Below are 13,982 nucleotides of genomic sequence, written 5' to 3' on the forward strand. Positions count from 1 at the left end.
GCGCTCCTTCCCTTCCAAGCCCTGCCGTGCGCCCGAACAGTGGTTTACCCCCACATATGAGGTATCGGCGTACTCAGGACAAATTGGACAACAACGTACGTGGTTCAGTTTCTCCTTTTACCATTGGGAAAATAAAAAAATTGTTGCTGAAAAATCATTTTTGTGACTAAAAAGTTAAATGTTCATTTTTTCCTTCCATGTTGCTTCTGCTGCTGTGAAGCACCTGAAGGGTTAATAAACTTCTTGAATGTGGTTTTGTGCACCTTGAGGGGTGCAGTTTTTAGAATGGTGTCACTTTTGGGTATTTTCAGCCATATAGACCCCTCAAACTGACTTCAAATGTGAGGTGGTCCCTAAAAAAAATGGTTTTGTAAATTTCGTTGTAAAAATGAGAAATCGCTGGTCAAATTTTAACCCTTATAACTTCCTAGCAAAAAAAAATTTTGTTTCCAAAATTGTGCTGATGTAAAGTAGACGTGTGGGAAATGTTATTTATTAACTATTTTGTGTCACATAACTCTCTGGTTTAACAGAATAAAAATTCAAAATGTGAAAATTGCGAAATTTTCAAAATTTTCGCCAAATTTCCGTTTTTATCACAAATAAACACAGAATTTATTGACCTAAATTTACCACTAACATGAAGCCCAATATGTCACGAAAAAACAATCTCAGAACCGCTAGGATCCATTGAAGCGTTCCTGAGTTATTACCTCATGAAGGGACACTGGTCAGAATTGCAAAAAACGGCAAGGTCTTTAAGGTCAAAATAGGCTGGGTCATGAAGGGGTTAAAATGACAATGACATGATTTCCTATTTTGAAAACATTCATTTTACAAACACAACAAAAAAATTGGACCTAAATATAAAAATTATAAAATCTTAGTTGCTAGAAGCTAAAGATTAGGCATCCCAAAAAAAGGACATTGGTAGATAATGGGTTGGCAAGCTGAATTGAAATTCCCGAGCCACACCCAGGCCTGATTACTGCCACACGTGTTCTCAATCAAGAAATCACTTAATTAGGACCTGCCTGACAAAGTGAAGTAGACAAAAAGATCCTCAAAAGCTAGACATCATGCCCCGATCCAAAGAAATTTTGGAACAAGTAAGAAAAAAAGTAACTGAGATCTATCACTCTGGAAAATGTTATAAAGCCATTTGGGACTGCAGCGAACCACAATTAGAGCCATTATCCACAAAAGGCAAAAACATTGAACAGTGGTGGCTGGCCTACCAAAATTACCCCAAGAGCTCACAAAAGACCCCACAACAACATCCAAAAAACTGCAGGCCTCACATGCCTCAGTTAGGGTCACTGTTCATGACTCCACCATAAGAAAAAGACTGGGCAAAAAAATGGCCTGCATGGCAGAGCTCCAAGACGAAAACCACTGCTGTGCAAAAATAACATAAACGCTCATCTCAGTTTTGCCAGAAAACATCTTAATGATCCCCAAGACTTTTGGGAGAATACTTTGCGGACTGATGATCCATAGGTTGGACTGTTTGAGAGGTGCATGTCTCATTACAAATGGCGTGGAAGTAACACCGCATTTCAGAAAAGGAACGTCATACCAACATTAAAATATATTGGTGGTGGTATGATGGTCTTGTGGCTGTTTTGCTGCTTTAGGACCTGGAAGACTTGCTGTGGTAAATATAACCATGAATCCTGTTGTCTACCAAAAAATCCTGAAGGAGAATGTATGACTATCTGTTCGTGACCTCAAGCTGAAGCACACTTGGGTTATGCAGCAGGACAATGATCCAAAACACACCAGCAAGTCCACCTCTGAATGGATTAGGAAAAACAAAATTAAGACTTTGGAGTGGCCTAGTCAAAGTCCTGACCTTAATCCGATTGTGATGCTATAGCAGGACTTTAAAAAAGCGGTTCATGCTTGGAAACCCTCCAATGTGGCTGAATTACAACAATTCTGCAAAAAGGGCTTGGCCAAAACTCCTCCAAAGCATTGTAAAAGTCTCATTGCGTAAAAGTCTTATTTCCAGTTAATCGCAAACGCTTGATTGCAGTTGTTGCCCAACCAGTTATTAGATTTAGGGGGCAATCACTTTTTCACACAGGGCTATGAAGGTTTAGATTTCTTTTTCCATTAATAATAAAATACCTTCATTTAAAAACTACATTTTGTGTTTACTTGTGTTGTTATCTTTGTCTAATATTTAAATTTGTTCGGTGATCTGAAACATTTAAATGTAACAAACTTGCAAAATAATAGGAAGTCAGGAAGATGGCAAACACTTTCACACCACTGTATGTTACACTATACGATCAGCAAAGTTGGTCCTACGGTACACCTTTTATTTTATTTTACAGCATACATAATAAATACAAGGCAAGCAAGATATTTCTTTAGTGCTAGAATCAAACACTTCTCATGCTTTAAGTAATGATGACATAAGTTCCCATGCACATAGGTGTGCAACTCTCTCTTAATCAGTCTAAAAAAATGGTCTATATGTAAAATAGTACAAACTCTTCCATACGTACCCTCATCTGGAGACTCAAAGCCCAGTGATTTAAAGCTTGTGTTTCCAATCGAGAATGTAATTTTTTCTCTTGTATCCGCTTCACCCAAACATGCCAAGTATTACTAAAACAGGTTAGAAAGCCTATTAACCATAAAGTTGTAAGAAATAAAAATAAAACATAAGATATTGATGTAATATCCTCTTACCACATGACCCTGTATTCTCTGGCCTCCAGAGCTGTAGATCGCATGTGATTTTTTGTCCTACGCATTTGGATATATATTACCCAGTGATGCAACGTAAGGCACATAATACGCTTTTGGGCTGTACAAGAAATAAAATGGCAAAGATATAGTAATGGCGGAGTCTGGTTTCACTGACTTGTCAGAAGACTATAGAATACTTATTTTGGCATATAAAAATTACAAATATAGTTAGAAATGTACCACTAAGAATGTGAAGATATAGCCATAAAGCAGTGGACAACATTGCCCTATCAACATTATAAGAAAAAAAATTAGAGGAACAGGGTGAGATGTATATCTGTATCACATAACACAAGCAAATACTGAAGCAAAAGAAATAGGGATTTTTGTGTACTCACTGTAAAATCCTTTTCTCCGAGCCAATCAATGGGGCACACAGGACCATAGGTGTTATGCTGCTGCCACTACGAGGCTGACACTAAGTTAACACAGAAAGATAACTCCTCCTCTGCAGTATACACCATCTCACTGGGCAATATTCAACCAGTTCGGTAGTAAAGCAGTAGGAGTATTAAACATAAGACAATAAAACTATGTCAAAACCAAAGAAGTAACAACAAGCCAATAGGCTAACAGGGTGGGTGCTGTGTCCCTCAATGATTGGCTCGGAGAAAAGGATTTTACGGTGAGTACATAAAAATCCCTATTTCTTCTACGCCTCATTGGGGGACACAGGACCATGGGACGTCCTAAAGCAGTCCCTGGGTGGGGAGCAACATAGCTGCTAATACCCCATGTACCATAGGCTTAAGCTAAGGTACTGCCGACTGCGCCTGCCAAGGGCAGCGTCTGCATAAGATAGAAAATGAATGTGATAGTGTTTTGTAAAAGTATGCAAGCTGGACCAAGTCGCAGCTTTGCAGACCTGTTGTGTTGACGCCTGGTGCCGAATAGCCCAAGAGGCGCCCACTGACCGAGTAGAATGAGCCTTAATCCCTGCTGGGATGGGAGCACCCCTGACATGATAGGATTCCTGAATAGCCGATTGAATCCATTTGGCTAGAATAGCCTTGGAAGCGGGTAATCCTTTCCATTGTCCCTCTGGAAGCACGAACAGGACATCTGACTTGCGGATAGGAGCCGTCCGTGAAATGTACCGTTGAAGAGCCCTAACCACATCAAGAGTGTGCAGAGCTTTCTCAACGCGGTGGACTGGTGCCGGACAGAATGAAGGCAGGATAATCTCCTTGTTGAGGTGGAAGGAGGAAACGACCTTGGGTAGAAAAGAGGGGGCAGTCCTCAGGACTGCCTTATCTGGAAGAAAAACCAGAAACGGGGGTCGGCAGGAGATAGCCACCAACTCTGAGACCCGCCTGATTGACGTAATACCCACTAGGAAAACCACCTTCCAGGAAAGGAAGGCCAGAGATACGTCCTGCAGAGGTTCGAAAGGAGTCTCCTGAAGAGCTCCAAGGACCAAATTAAGATCCCATGGATCCAAAGGCATTTTATAGGGAGGCACCACATGGGAAACTCCCTGAACGTCTTAACCAGTAATCTGGTGGCAATCCTTTGTTGGAATAGAACTGACAATGCTGATACTTGTCCTTTGAGTGAGCTAAGTGCGAGACCCGACTCAAGTCCTGATTGGAGAAATTCCAATATGGAAGGAATAGAAAATACCAGAGGAGACCGCCCATGGGCGTTGCACCATGCGAAGAAGATTTGCCAGGTACGATGATAAATGCGCATGGACACGGGTTTCCTAGCACTAATCATGGTGGAGGATACACTAGGGAGAACCCAGCTGCGGCTAGAATCCAGGATTCAATGGCCATGCCGTCAAAGACAGGGCCCCGGAGTTCTGGTGGTAGATCCGGCCCTGTGAGAGAAGATCCATGCGATTCGGAAGCCACCAGTGACGTCGGCAACCAGCTGAACTAGTTCCTTGTACCATGCCCAGCACGGCCAGTCGAGTGCAAGTAGGATCACCGGAACCCCTTCTGCCCTGATCTTCTTGATGACCCTCGGCAGCAGGGAAAGGGGAGGAACAATATACGGGAGGTGGAATTTATGCCACGGCAGAACCAGGGCATCTGCTCCGATGGCACGTGGATCGAGGGATCGGGAAATGAATTGGGGAACCTTGTTGTTTAGTCTTGAGGCCATGAGGTCCACATCCGGAATCCCCCAGCGATGACAAATCTGCTGGAAAACTTCCGGGTGGAGAGACCACTCGCCGGAGATGAGACCCTGACGACTGAGAAAGTCCGCCACCCAATTCTCCACACCTGGTATGTGAATCACCGAGATGGGCAAATGGTAGCTCTCGGCCCAACGGAGGATGTGGGTCACTTCGAGCATGGCCGCTTTGCTGCGGGTTCCCTCTTGACGGTTGATGTACACTACCGCTGTAGCATTGTCGGACTGGATTCTGATGGGGTGACCTGCCAGGAGATGGTGAAAACTGAGCAAAGCTAGTCTGATCGCTCATATTTCCAGAATACTGATGGGGAGACACGACTCTCGAGTGGACCACCGTCCCTGTGCTGTGTGGTTGTTGAAAACTGCACCCCAACCCAAGAGGCTGGCATCGGTGGTAACCACTAGCCAATGTACTGGGAGAAAGAACTTTCCTTGGTTCAGGGAGGACTTCCGCGTCCACCACCTGAGGGTCTGCCTGACCTGCGGAGGCAGACGGAAATGACGGTCAAGAGAAGACGGGTTCCCGTTCCATGCTGACAGCAACACATGTTGCAAGGGACAGAGGTGGAACTGCACGAAAGGAACCGCTTCTATGGCTGCTACCATTTTCCCGAGAATGCGCATGCTGAAACGAATGGAGTGAGAGACTGGGCGGGAGAGACTCCGTGCTCCCTGCTGCAAGGCCAAAGCCTTTTCTGGAGGAAGAATGACCAGGCCGCGGGAAGTGTCCAGTGTCATTCCAAGAAAGGAAATCCGCTGAGCTGGGATCGGAGATTTTTCGAAGTTTATCTTCCAACCCAGGCGAGAAAGAGTATCTACTGTGATAGCCACGGACTCCTCGCAGGCTGGATATGACAAAGCTTTTATCAGCAGGTCGTCCAGGTACAGAAGTACCACCACTCCACGAGCATGAAGGATTGCCATGACGACTGCCATGACCTTGGTGAAAACTCTGGGAGCGGTGGCGAGGCCGAAGGGTAAAGCCACAAACTGAAAGTGCTCCTCGCGAAATGCGAAGCAAAGGAACCGTTGATGAGGGAAAATTGGGATGTGGAGGTAAGCATCCTTGATGTCTATGGATGCTAGGAACTCTTCCTTTTCCATGGGCGCGACGACAGAATGGAGAGATTCCATTCTCAAACGTTAGAGTTTGATAACGTTGTTTAGAAGCTTTAGATCCAGTATCGGTTGCAGCGATTCGTCCTTTTTTGGGACCACGAAAACGTTCGAGTAAAACCCCTTGAACTTTTGGTCTTGGGGAACCGGAATGATGACTCCGTCCCCTTGTAGTGCCCGTATGGCCTGAAGAAAAACCGTTGTCTTTGTTTTGGGAGAACGCGACTGGAAAAAACGTGTCGGGGGTGGAAAAGAAAACTCTACCTTGTATCCAGAGTACACCAGTTCTCTGACCCACTCGTCGTGAACGACCGAGAGCCAGGCTTGGCGGAACGAAAGCAAACGGCAGCCTACTCTGTCAATGTCCTCCGGATGGTGCCACGAGTCATTGAGTGGAAGGTCTAAAGGATCTGGATCCCTTAGATCCAGACGACCTAGGTCTGGGTCTCCAGCTACGGTTAGGCCTCTATGAGACCTGGGAACCTCGGTCTCCGCGCGAAACTCGTGCTGATCCGGAAGGAGTAGATGACCAATTGGGATTATTGCGAAAGGGCCGGAATCGAGGTTGTTGTTAATAGCGAAACAGCTGGGCAGGTTTTTGTTGAGGACGAAATAGGGATTTTTGTGTACTCACCGTAAAATCCTTTTCTCCGAGCCAGTCATTGGGGGACACAGACCATGGGTGTATGCTGCTGCCACCAGGAGGCTGACACTAAGTAATACAAAGAAAAAGTTAGCTCCTCCCCTGCAGTATACACCCTCCTGCTGGCTCCCAGCTAACCAGTTCGGTGCAAAAGCAGTAGGAGATCAATAACGACATATAAGCGTAAAGCATGTCACATTATATATAAGAGTATAACATATCAAAAGATAAAAACAAAGCATAAGCTAATAACAGGGTGGGAGCTGTGTCCCCCAATGAATGGCTCGGAGAAAAGGATTTTACGGTGAGTACACAAAAATCCCTATTTCTCCTTCGCCTCATTGGGGGACACAGACCATGGGACGTCCCAAAGCAGTCCCTGGGTGGGGACAACATCACTTCAGGCCGTGTAGCCGCTACTTACAAGTGCGCCACCGCGGCCTGCAAAGTCCACCTGCCCAGACTCACATCTGTGGAAGTGAGTGAATTATAGTGCTTCAAGAATGCATGCGGCCTGGAGGAATTCGCAAGCCTGCGGTCGTGCTTGCCGACGTCTGGCGCCTAGAGCCCTCAGACAGGGAGATAGGCTGGCATCTAGCGCGAAAGGACTCCTGGATGGAGAAAAGAATCCACCAGGCTAACGTGCCCGAAGAAAAACGGCTGAACCCTTCCTGCGACCGTCAGGAAGCCTACTTACCATCGAAAAACCCGAGTAAAATGTCCAACCTTTGGAAGGACGTCGTCCTCGATACGTACCCACTCGGAGCACTCGCTTCTTCCAGATTATGGAGAACCCATTCCGCTTTGTGGACTAGAGCCGAAGGAGATGAGAGGACGATGCCCCTGCAACAGTGGAGATATAATACCCCTTGGCAACGAGGGAAGGGGATGGCTAGAGGGCAACCTTGCCTTGAAGGTAATAAGGAAAAAAGATAAAGAACAGAGCGTCGAGATCTGAAGACTCATCAGGAGGACAAGAACGCAGAGAAAGAAGGGGAGAGACCCTCCCTGATAGAAAAGTCTATCCGGATCAGAAAAGGAGTCCACTGTAAGATGCCCAGGACCATTAAGGTCCCACGGATTTAACGGTACGCGGTAGGGAAGAACTACAGGTTGGGGCCTGCAAGAAAGACCATATTTCCAGCTTGAGACAATAAGCCGGAAAAATACTAGTACCGCAAGCGAGAAAAAAACCTGACATGGTCAGTGCGGGTCTCCCGGGATCACTGGGGCCCTACCCGCTTCCGAAAAGGATTCAGACGTAGTGGAAGAGGGGTTATGGAAATTGGTACCATGGAAGAATAGATCATGTACTGCAATGGTCTTGGATCGCGAGGCCAAACCATGAACTGGAGTACATTGGCGTTCAGTTTGGACGCCATCCGAACTACCTCTGGAGTACTCCAGTGAAGGCAGGTCCGATGGAAGATTTCCGAGTGAAGTTCCCACTCACTTGAGGAAAAGCCCGGACGGCTGAATATGTCTGCCGCCCCCAGTGTTCTACTCCAGGGAATGTACTGTTGAGATCACCGAAGATAGAACTCGGCCCATCAGAGAGTGCGAGGTACCTTAGCCATGGCGCTTGACTGAGGGTACTTGCTAGATGGCTAACTTGGGGCACAGCCGAGGCATTATCCAACTGAAGACCCGCGAGAAGGCAGAGGGCCTGCTGAAGGAATAGCCGTACCGTTCGGATCTACAGAGAGATGATCGGGAGAAGAAAACTGGCAATGGTATCTCCCAATAGCCCGTGGGCCAGGAGAAGGCTCTGGAAGAGAAAGGAGCTCAGAGACTACCCTTTGAGAGCCTGATTGACTTGCAGAAAACGAGCGCAGCGAAGGAAACTGCTTCCGTAGATGTCCTTTCCCTCAGAACCCTCCTAGCGAATTGAAAGAACCGAGGGAATGAGAGATCGAGTGCGCAAGCTCCCTGTAGAAGGGCCACGACCTAGACCCGAGAGAGAATAACCATCCTTCTTGGGCAGGATCATCCTCAAAGAGGATCTGCTGGGCTGAGAATGAGGAAAAAAAAAAAACTTGTCTAAGTTTAGCTGCTAGCCCAATAGAGAGGTAATTGCAAGTGATCTGGACGACTCAGCGTAGTCCTAGGAGAGCGGCTACAAAGTCGACCAAATAGGGCAGGACGACCATGCTTCTAAGGTGCAAGAAGAACATGACAACCGCCATGACCCTTGCGACCACTCTGGTGTGGTAGCCAGGCAGAAGGGCCAGGTCGTGAAAATACTGTTCGCGAATGGAAAGGCGAAGAGATTATAGTAGAGAGGAGAAATAGGTATGTGAGGGTAAGAATCCCGAATGACGATGGATGCCAGAAAACAACCACGTTTCTCTGTTGAAGAAGTGGCTGAGCGGAGGAACTCCATCCGAAAAAAGAAAGGGCCCTGTCAAAGGTTGTTAGAAGTTTGGGGTCCAGGAATGGAGATACTTTTCATTCCCTCCATTTTTGAACCAAGATCCCTTAGATCTAGACTGTCCTGGCCAATGCTTCCACTGCTGGTTGAGCCTGAAGAAGAGATACGATCCCTTGCTAGTCTCCCGCTCAGAAGATTTGATTGGCCAGCTATACTGTGGAACGAAGTAGATAAGGTCTGGGACCCGGAGACTTTCATTCTCTCCCTTTGGTCAAGCAACCCATGTGGCGGCTAAGGAAGGGTAGAGCGATGAACCCGAAACCACAAGACGGAACGAACTAGATTTGCTATCCGACCGTCTGTGGAATCTTAATTGATGATACACCGGCCAGGATACTGGTAGGAATACCGCAAGAAGTTCTGCCCGGCGAGTCTGCCAAGTGACAGAATGCGGGACTGTAACCAGCAGGTCTCTGCCATCGTCGTGCAGAGAAGAAAATAAGGAAAAACCTCGATCCACCATCTTCTTAACAGGGAAGTGGAGAGGAATCGTCCACTTTCTTGCATCTGATACAAAGGGGGGAAAAACCTCCCTGTTGGGACGCCACAAATGTGGACGCCACATCCCCAGAATTGAGGTTTCCGAGTGGACAGGCAGGTTGTGGCGATAGACCTGGATGCAGAAGAAGATACATGGAGGCGACACTCCGTGTGCTCGTCTGTTGAAGGTGTGGGGGGAAATCGGAGCCAGGGACCCGTCGCCCATAAAATTCCGACCAGGTATGGTATCCTACTTAGAGGTCTTCCAGTGCATCACCGTCAAATGTTGATGGAGATTTTCTAGAACCTGTACGTTTTTCTAGAATACTTGCGGCCCCTGCTAGCCGACGGCTCCCATTGTAGGAGAGGGAGCATGTGAGTGCTCCAGAGCTCAGTTAGGGTGACCAGCTTAGGATAGATGATGTGCCCTTAAGACCAGTAAATACTGGTCATGCGCCTTTAAGGCTAGGGGTTACTGGCCATGAGCCTTTAAGACCAGGGAATACTGGTCTTGTGCCTTTTGTAAGATGACATACTGTTCATGTGCCTTTAAATGCAGGGCATGCTGAAATCCAGGAGATAATGGTCATGTGCCCTTAAAACCAGGGTATGCTGGTCATTTGCGTTTAAGACCAGGGCGTACTGGTCCTGAGCCTTTAAGTCCAGGGCATAATGGTCACGTGCCTTAAAGACCAGGGAATACTGGTCGTGTGCCTTTAAAAGCCAGGGCATACTGGACATGAGCCTTTAAGACCAGGGCATACTGGTCATGTGCCTTGAAAACCAGGACGTACTAGTCATGTGCCTTTAAGACCAGGGCATACTGGTTATTGCGTTTAAGACCAGGGGATACTGGTCACGTGCCTTTAAGACCAGGGCATACTGGTCATGTGCCTTGAAAACCAGGACGTACTAGTCATGTGCCTTTAAGACCAGGGCATACTGGTTATTGCGTTTAAGACCAGGTGATACTGGTCACGTGCCTTTAAGACCAGGGCATACTGGTCATGGCCTTGAAAAACCAGGACGTACTAGTCATGTGCCTTTAAGACCAGGGCATACTGGTTATAGCGTTTAAGACCAGGGGATACTGGTCACGTGCCTTTAAGACCAGGGCATACTGGTCATGTGCCTTTAAGACCAGGAAATACTGGTCACGTGCCTTTAAGACAAGGGCATACTGGTCATGTGCCTTTAAGACCAGGGTATACTGGACACGTGTCTTTAAGACCAGGGGATACTGGTCACGTGCCTTTAAGACCAGGAATACTGGTCATGAAAGGAATGTTGGAACAAGTGCCTTAAAGACCAGCAAAGCTGGTAATGTGCCTTTAAGAACAAGTATGCTGGTCATGCTCCTTTAAGACCAGGGATGCTGGTCATGTGCCTTTAAGACGAGGGCATACTTGCCATGTGCCTTTAAGACCAGTGCCTACTGGCCCTGTGCCTTTAAGACCAGGGCATACTGGCCTGATTAAGTACTAAGGAAAAGGAGACCGGCTTCTGGCAGAGCAGAGAATGCTGGGGATGTGACCCTTTTAAAACTAGGGGACCCTTAAGACCAGGGAATGCTGGTCCTGGGTTTAATAAAAAGGCATGGAAAGCTGGGGATGCACCTATGGGCCCAGCGACTACCGGGCAGAGTATTAAATACCAGGGAATGAGTCACCAGGGAATGAGTCACCAGGGAATGAGTCATGAGAGCTTCATTGCTGGGAACTCACAGCTCTCTGTTTGCAAGCCTGCACACTGTACTATACATTCTGTAGTGTGCAGGAGCACCAGAGATTGCAGCCTTAAGTATATAAAAAAACAGGGAAAGCTAGTCCCTTAATGCTGCCGGGATGCGTGCCGGAGGGGGGGGGGGGGGGAGATATTGGGGCGATTCACCTTACTCAGGTTCTGAGTCCCCCGTCTGGAATAGCGCTGACTTCAGCGCTGAAAAACTGCCGGCCGCAGCCCCCTCCAGAAGAAATAGTGACCGCAATGGAGGAGGAAGAAGATGGCCGCCGAGATCTCGTCTGGAACGAGAAGCGCCTGAATAGGGGGGCGGAGCCGCTAGAAGGAAGCAAGCGGTGGGCGGGGCTTCCCGGGATGCGGCCTAAACAGGGCCGAAGCCGGGGACTAAATTTATGGCTTCGGCCGGCGCGCACCCGCAGACTGAGGAGGAAAGTGCCGCGAAGCTCTGTGGGGACCCAGTCGCTATGGAGCCCTCCTCTGACCGCCGGAAAACCCAAATCTCACGGAGCACTTACCCCAATATGGAGGGGGTGGCAGATGCTGCAGGTAGGAGCTGTGCCCGGGTAGATAGGACGGTGCAGGGTTGGGGAGCCTCCATCCACCATCCCTGCAGAAGAGGGGTGGAGAGGAACCGTCTGCCTCCTTCCATCATCCGCTTTTTCAGTGGTGATGCAGTGGGGGCTGCTCGGACGCCACGCTGGAAGGTGCCTCTGTACAGCCGAGGGTAAAACCTGGTGGACAGGGCTGAATGTCCGGCAATAGGCCTGGCTGCAGAAGAGGATACTGAAGATGAAACTCCAGTGCTCGTCTGATAAGGGAGGGGGGAGATCGGTGCCCTTGAAGGGGCCCGTCGCCCCTAAAATCAGCTCAGGCAGTGGCTTCCCACGTCGCAGGAGAGGATACGGAGAGGTGAAACTCCCGTGCTCGCCTGTTGATGGTTCGAGGAGATCGGAACATGAAAGAATCCGTCGCCCCATTCGACCGTAGTAAAAAGTAAAAAACGGTAAAAAAAGAGTTCTTTGGGTCTGAATAGCAGACCCGTCCGTGTGCCTCCTACGGACACTAAGCAAGAACTGGTTAGCTGGGAGCCAGCAGGAGGGTGTATACTGCAGGGGAGGAGCTAACTTTTTCTTTGTATTACTTAGTGTCAGCCTCCTGGTGGCAGCAGCATACACCCATGGTCTGTGTCCCCCAATGAGGCGAAGGAGAAATTTACTTTTTCCTCCTGTAGCATCAGAAATAATTTGGTCTAACTTTTCACCGAATAAGCGACCAGCTTGGTAGGGGAGAGCTGTCAATGATTTTTTTGGAAGCAGAATCTGCTCGCCAATCTCTGAGCCACAGGGCTCTTCTGATGGAGATTGCATTTGCGGCTGCCTGTGCAGTGCAACTGGCCGAATCCATTGAGGCGTTACCTACAAAGTCCCCGGCTTGGGCTATCTGGTTAGCCAGGTTGACCGCCTCTGGAGGAATATTACTGTCGTGGACGGTTGTGGTCAGCACCTCAGCCCAAGCGACCATAGCCTTAGCCACCCAAGTGGCGGCGAAAGATGGAAAGAGTGAAGCTGCTGTGGCCTCGAAGACAGAGCGAGCCAGGTAGTCAATTTGACGGTCAGTGGGGTTTTTGACTGAAGAACCGTCAAAGATAGGAGCGTTTTGGAGGCGAGGTGCGATACTGCAGGATCTATGGAAGGAGACTGAAGCCAGTCCTTCATTAGTTCCTGAGCAAAAGGGTATTTGGACCCAATAGGCTTTTGACCCGTGAAACGTTTGTCGGGCCGATCCCTGTGTTTCTGGACAATGTCCTTAAATTCAGGATGAGTGACGAATACTTTTTGGACATGTTTAGTCCTTTTGAAAGACACTACGTGTTCTTGAGTGGATACGGATTCCTCGTCCACCTTCAGGGTCTTGTCGACCACCTCAATAAGAGAATCAAGTGTCTCTTGAGAAGTCGAGGAATCCTGAACTAAAGATGCATCAGACTCGTATTCAGAGTCCTGTGCATTGGGGTTCTTGGGAGAAGTGTTATGAACTGGTGGTTTAGAAGCAACATGGGACGAGCTCTGAAGGAGGTGGTACCTGTACTGACCGCAGTCCCTAAGCTCAACACAACACTAGAAGTAGCCGTGGGATGTTCCTATCACTCCCTAGGCACCTCGTCACAGCCTGAGAACTAACTACCCCTAAAGATAGAAACAGGAAAACTATCTTGCCTCAGAGAAAATCCCCAAAGGATAGATAGCCCCCCACAAGTAATGATTGTGAGTGGAGAGGGAAAAGACATACACAGAATGAAACCAGGATGCAGCACAGGAGGCCAGTCTAGCTAAATAGATAGGACAGGAAAGAATACTGTGCGGTCAGTATTAAAAACTACAAAGATCCACACAGAGTTTACAAAAATCTCCACACCTGACTAAAGGTGTGGAGGGTAAATCTGCTTCCCAGAGCTTCCAGCTTAACTGAATTAATCCATACAGACAAGCTGGACAAGAACATAGAAAGCACAGAACGAATAAGTCCACAACCCGTGGAGAGAAAAGAGCAAGCAAGGACTTAGCTTTGCTGAACTGGTCAGGATATCAGGGAAATCCAAGAGAGATGTGAATCCAACCAGGAACCATTGACAAGTGGCACTGGCTGAAGAGAGAGCCAGACAAA

At 47.9% G+C, this 13,982-nt stretch overlaps 1 protein-coding gene across 2 annotated transcripts in view; it reads right to left on the reverse strand.

Annotated features, from left to right (window-relative positions):
* Positions 1-13,982, reverse strand: part of SFI1 (SFI1 centrin binding protein) — a 203,715-nt gene that overhangs the window by 175,177 nt on the left and 14,556 nt on the right. For both annotated transcript variants that reach the window (XM_069757728.1, XM_069757737.1), the window contains exons 6-7: positions 2,704-2,821; positions 2,517-2,619 (exon numbers count right to left, since the gene is read on the reverse strand). In XM_069757728.1, coding sequence (XP_069613829.1) covers positions 2,517-2,619; positions 2,704-2,821 — 221 coding nt within the window. The remainder of the gene's footprint in view (positions 1-2,516; positions 2,620-2,703; positions 2,822-13,982) is intronic.

This window comes from Ranitomeya imitator, chromosome 1 (assembly GCF_032444005.1).
Source record: "Ranitomeya imitator isolate aRanImi1 chromosome 1, aRanImi1.pri, whole genome shotgun sequence".
Classification (NCBI taxonomy): domain Eukaryota; kingdom Metazoa; phylum Chordata; class Amphibia; order Anura; family Dendrobatidae; genus Ranitomeya; species Ranitomeya imitator.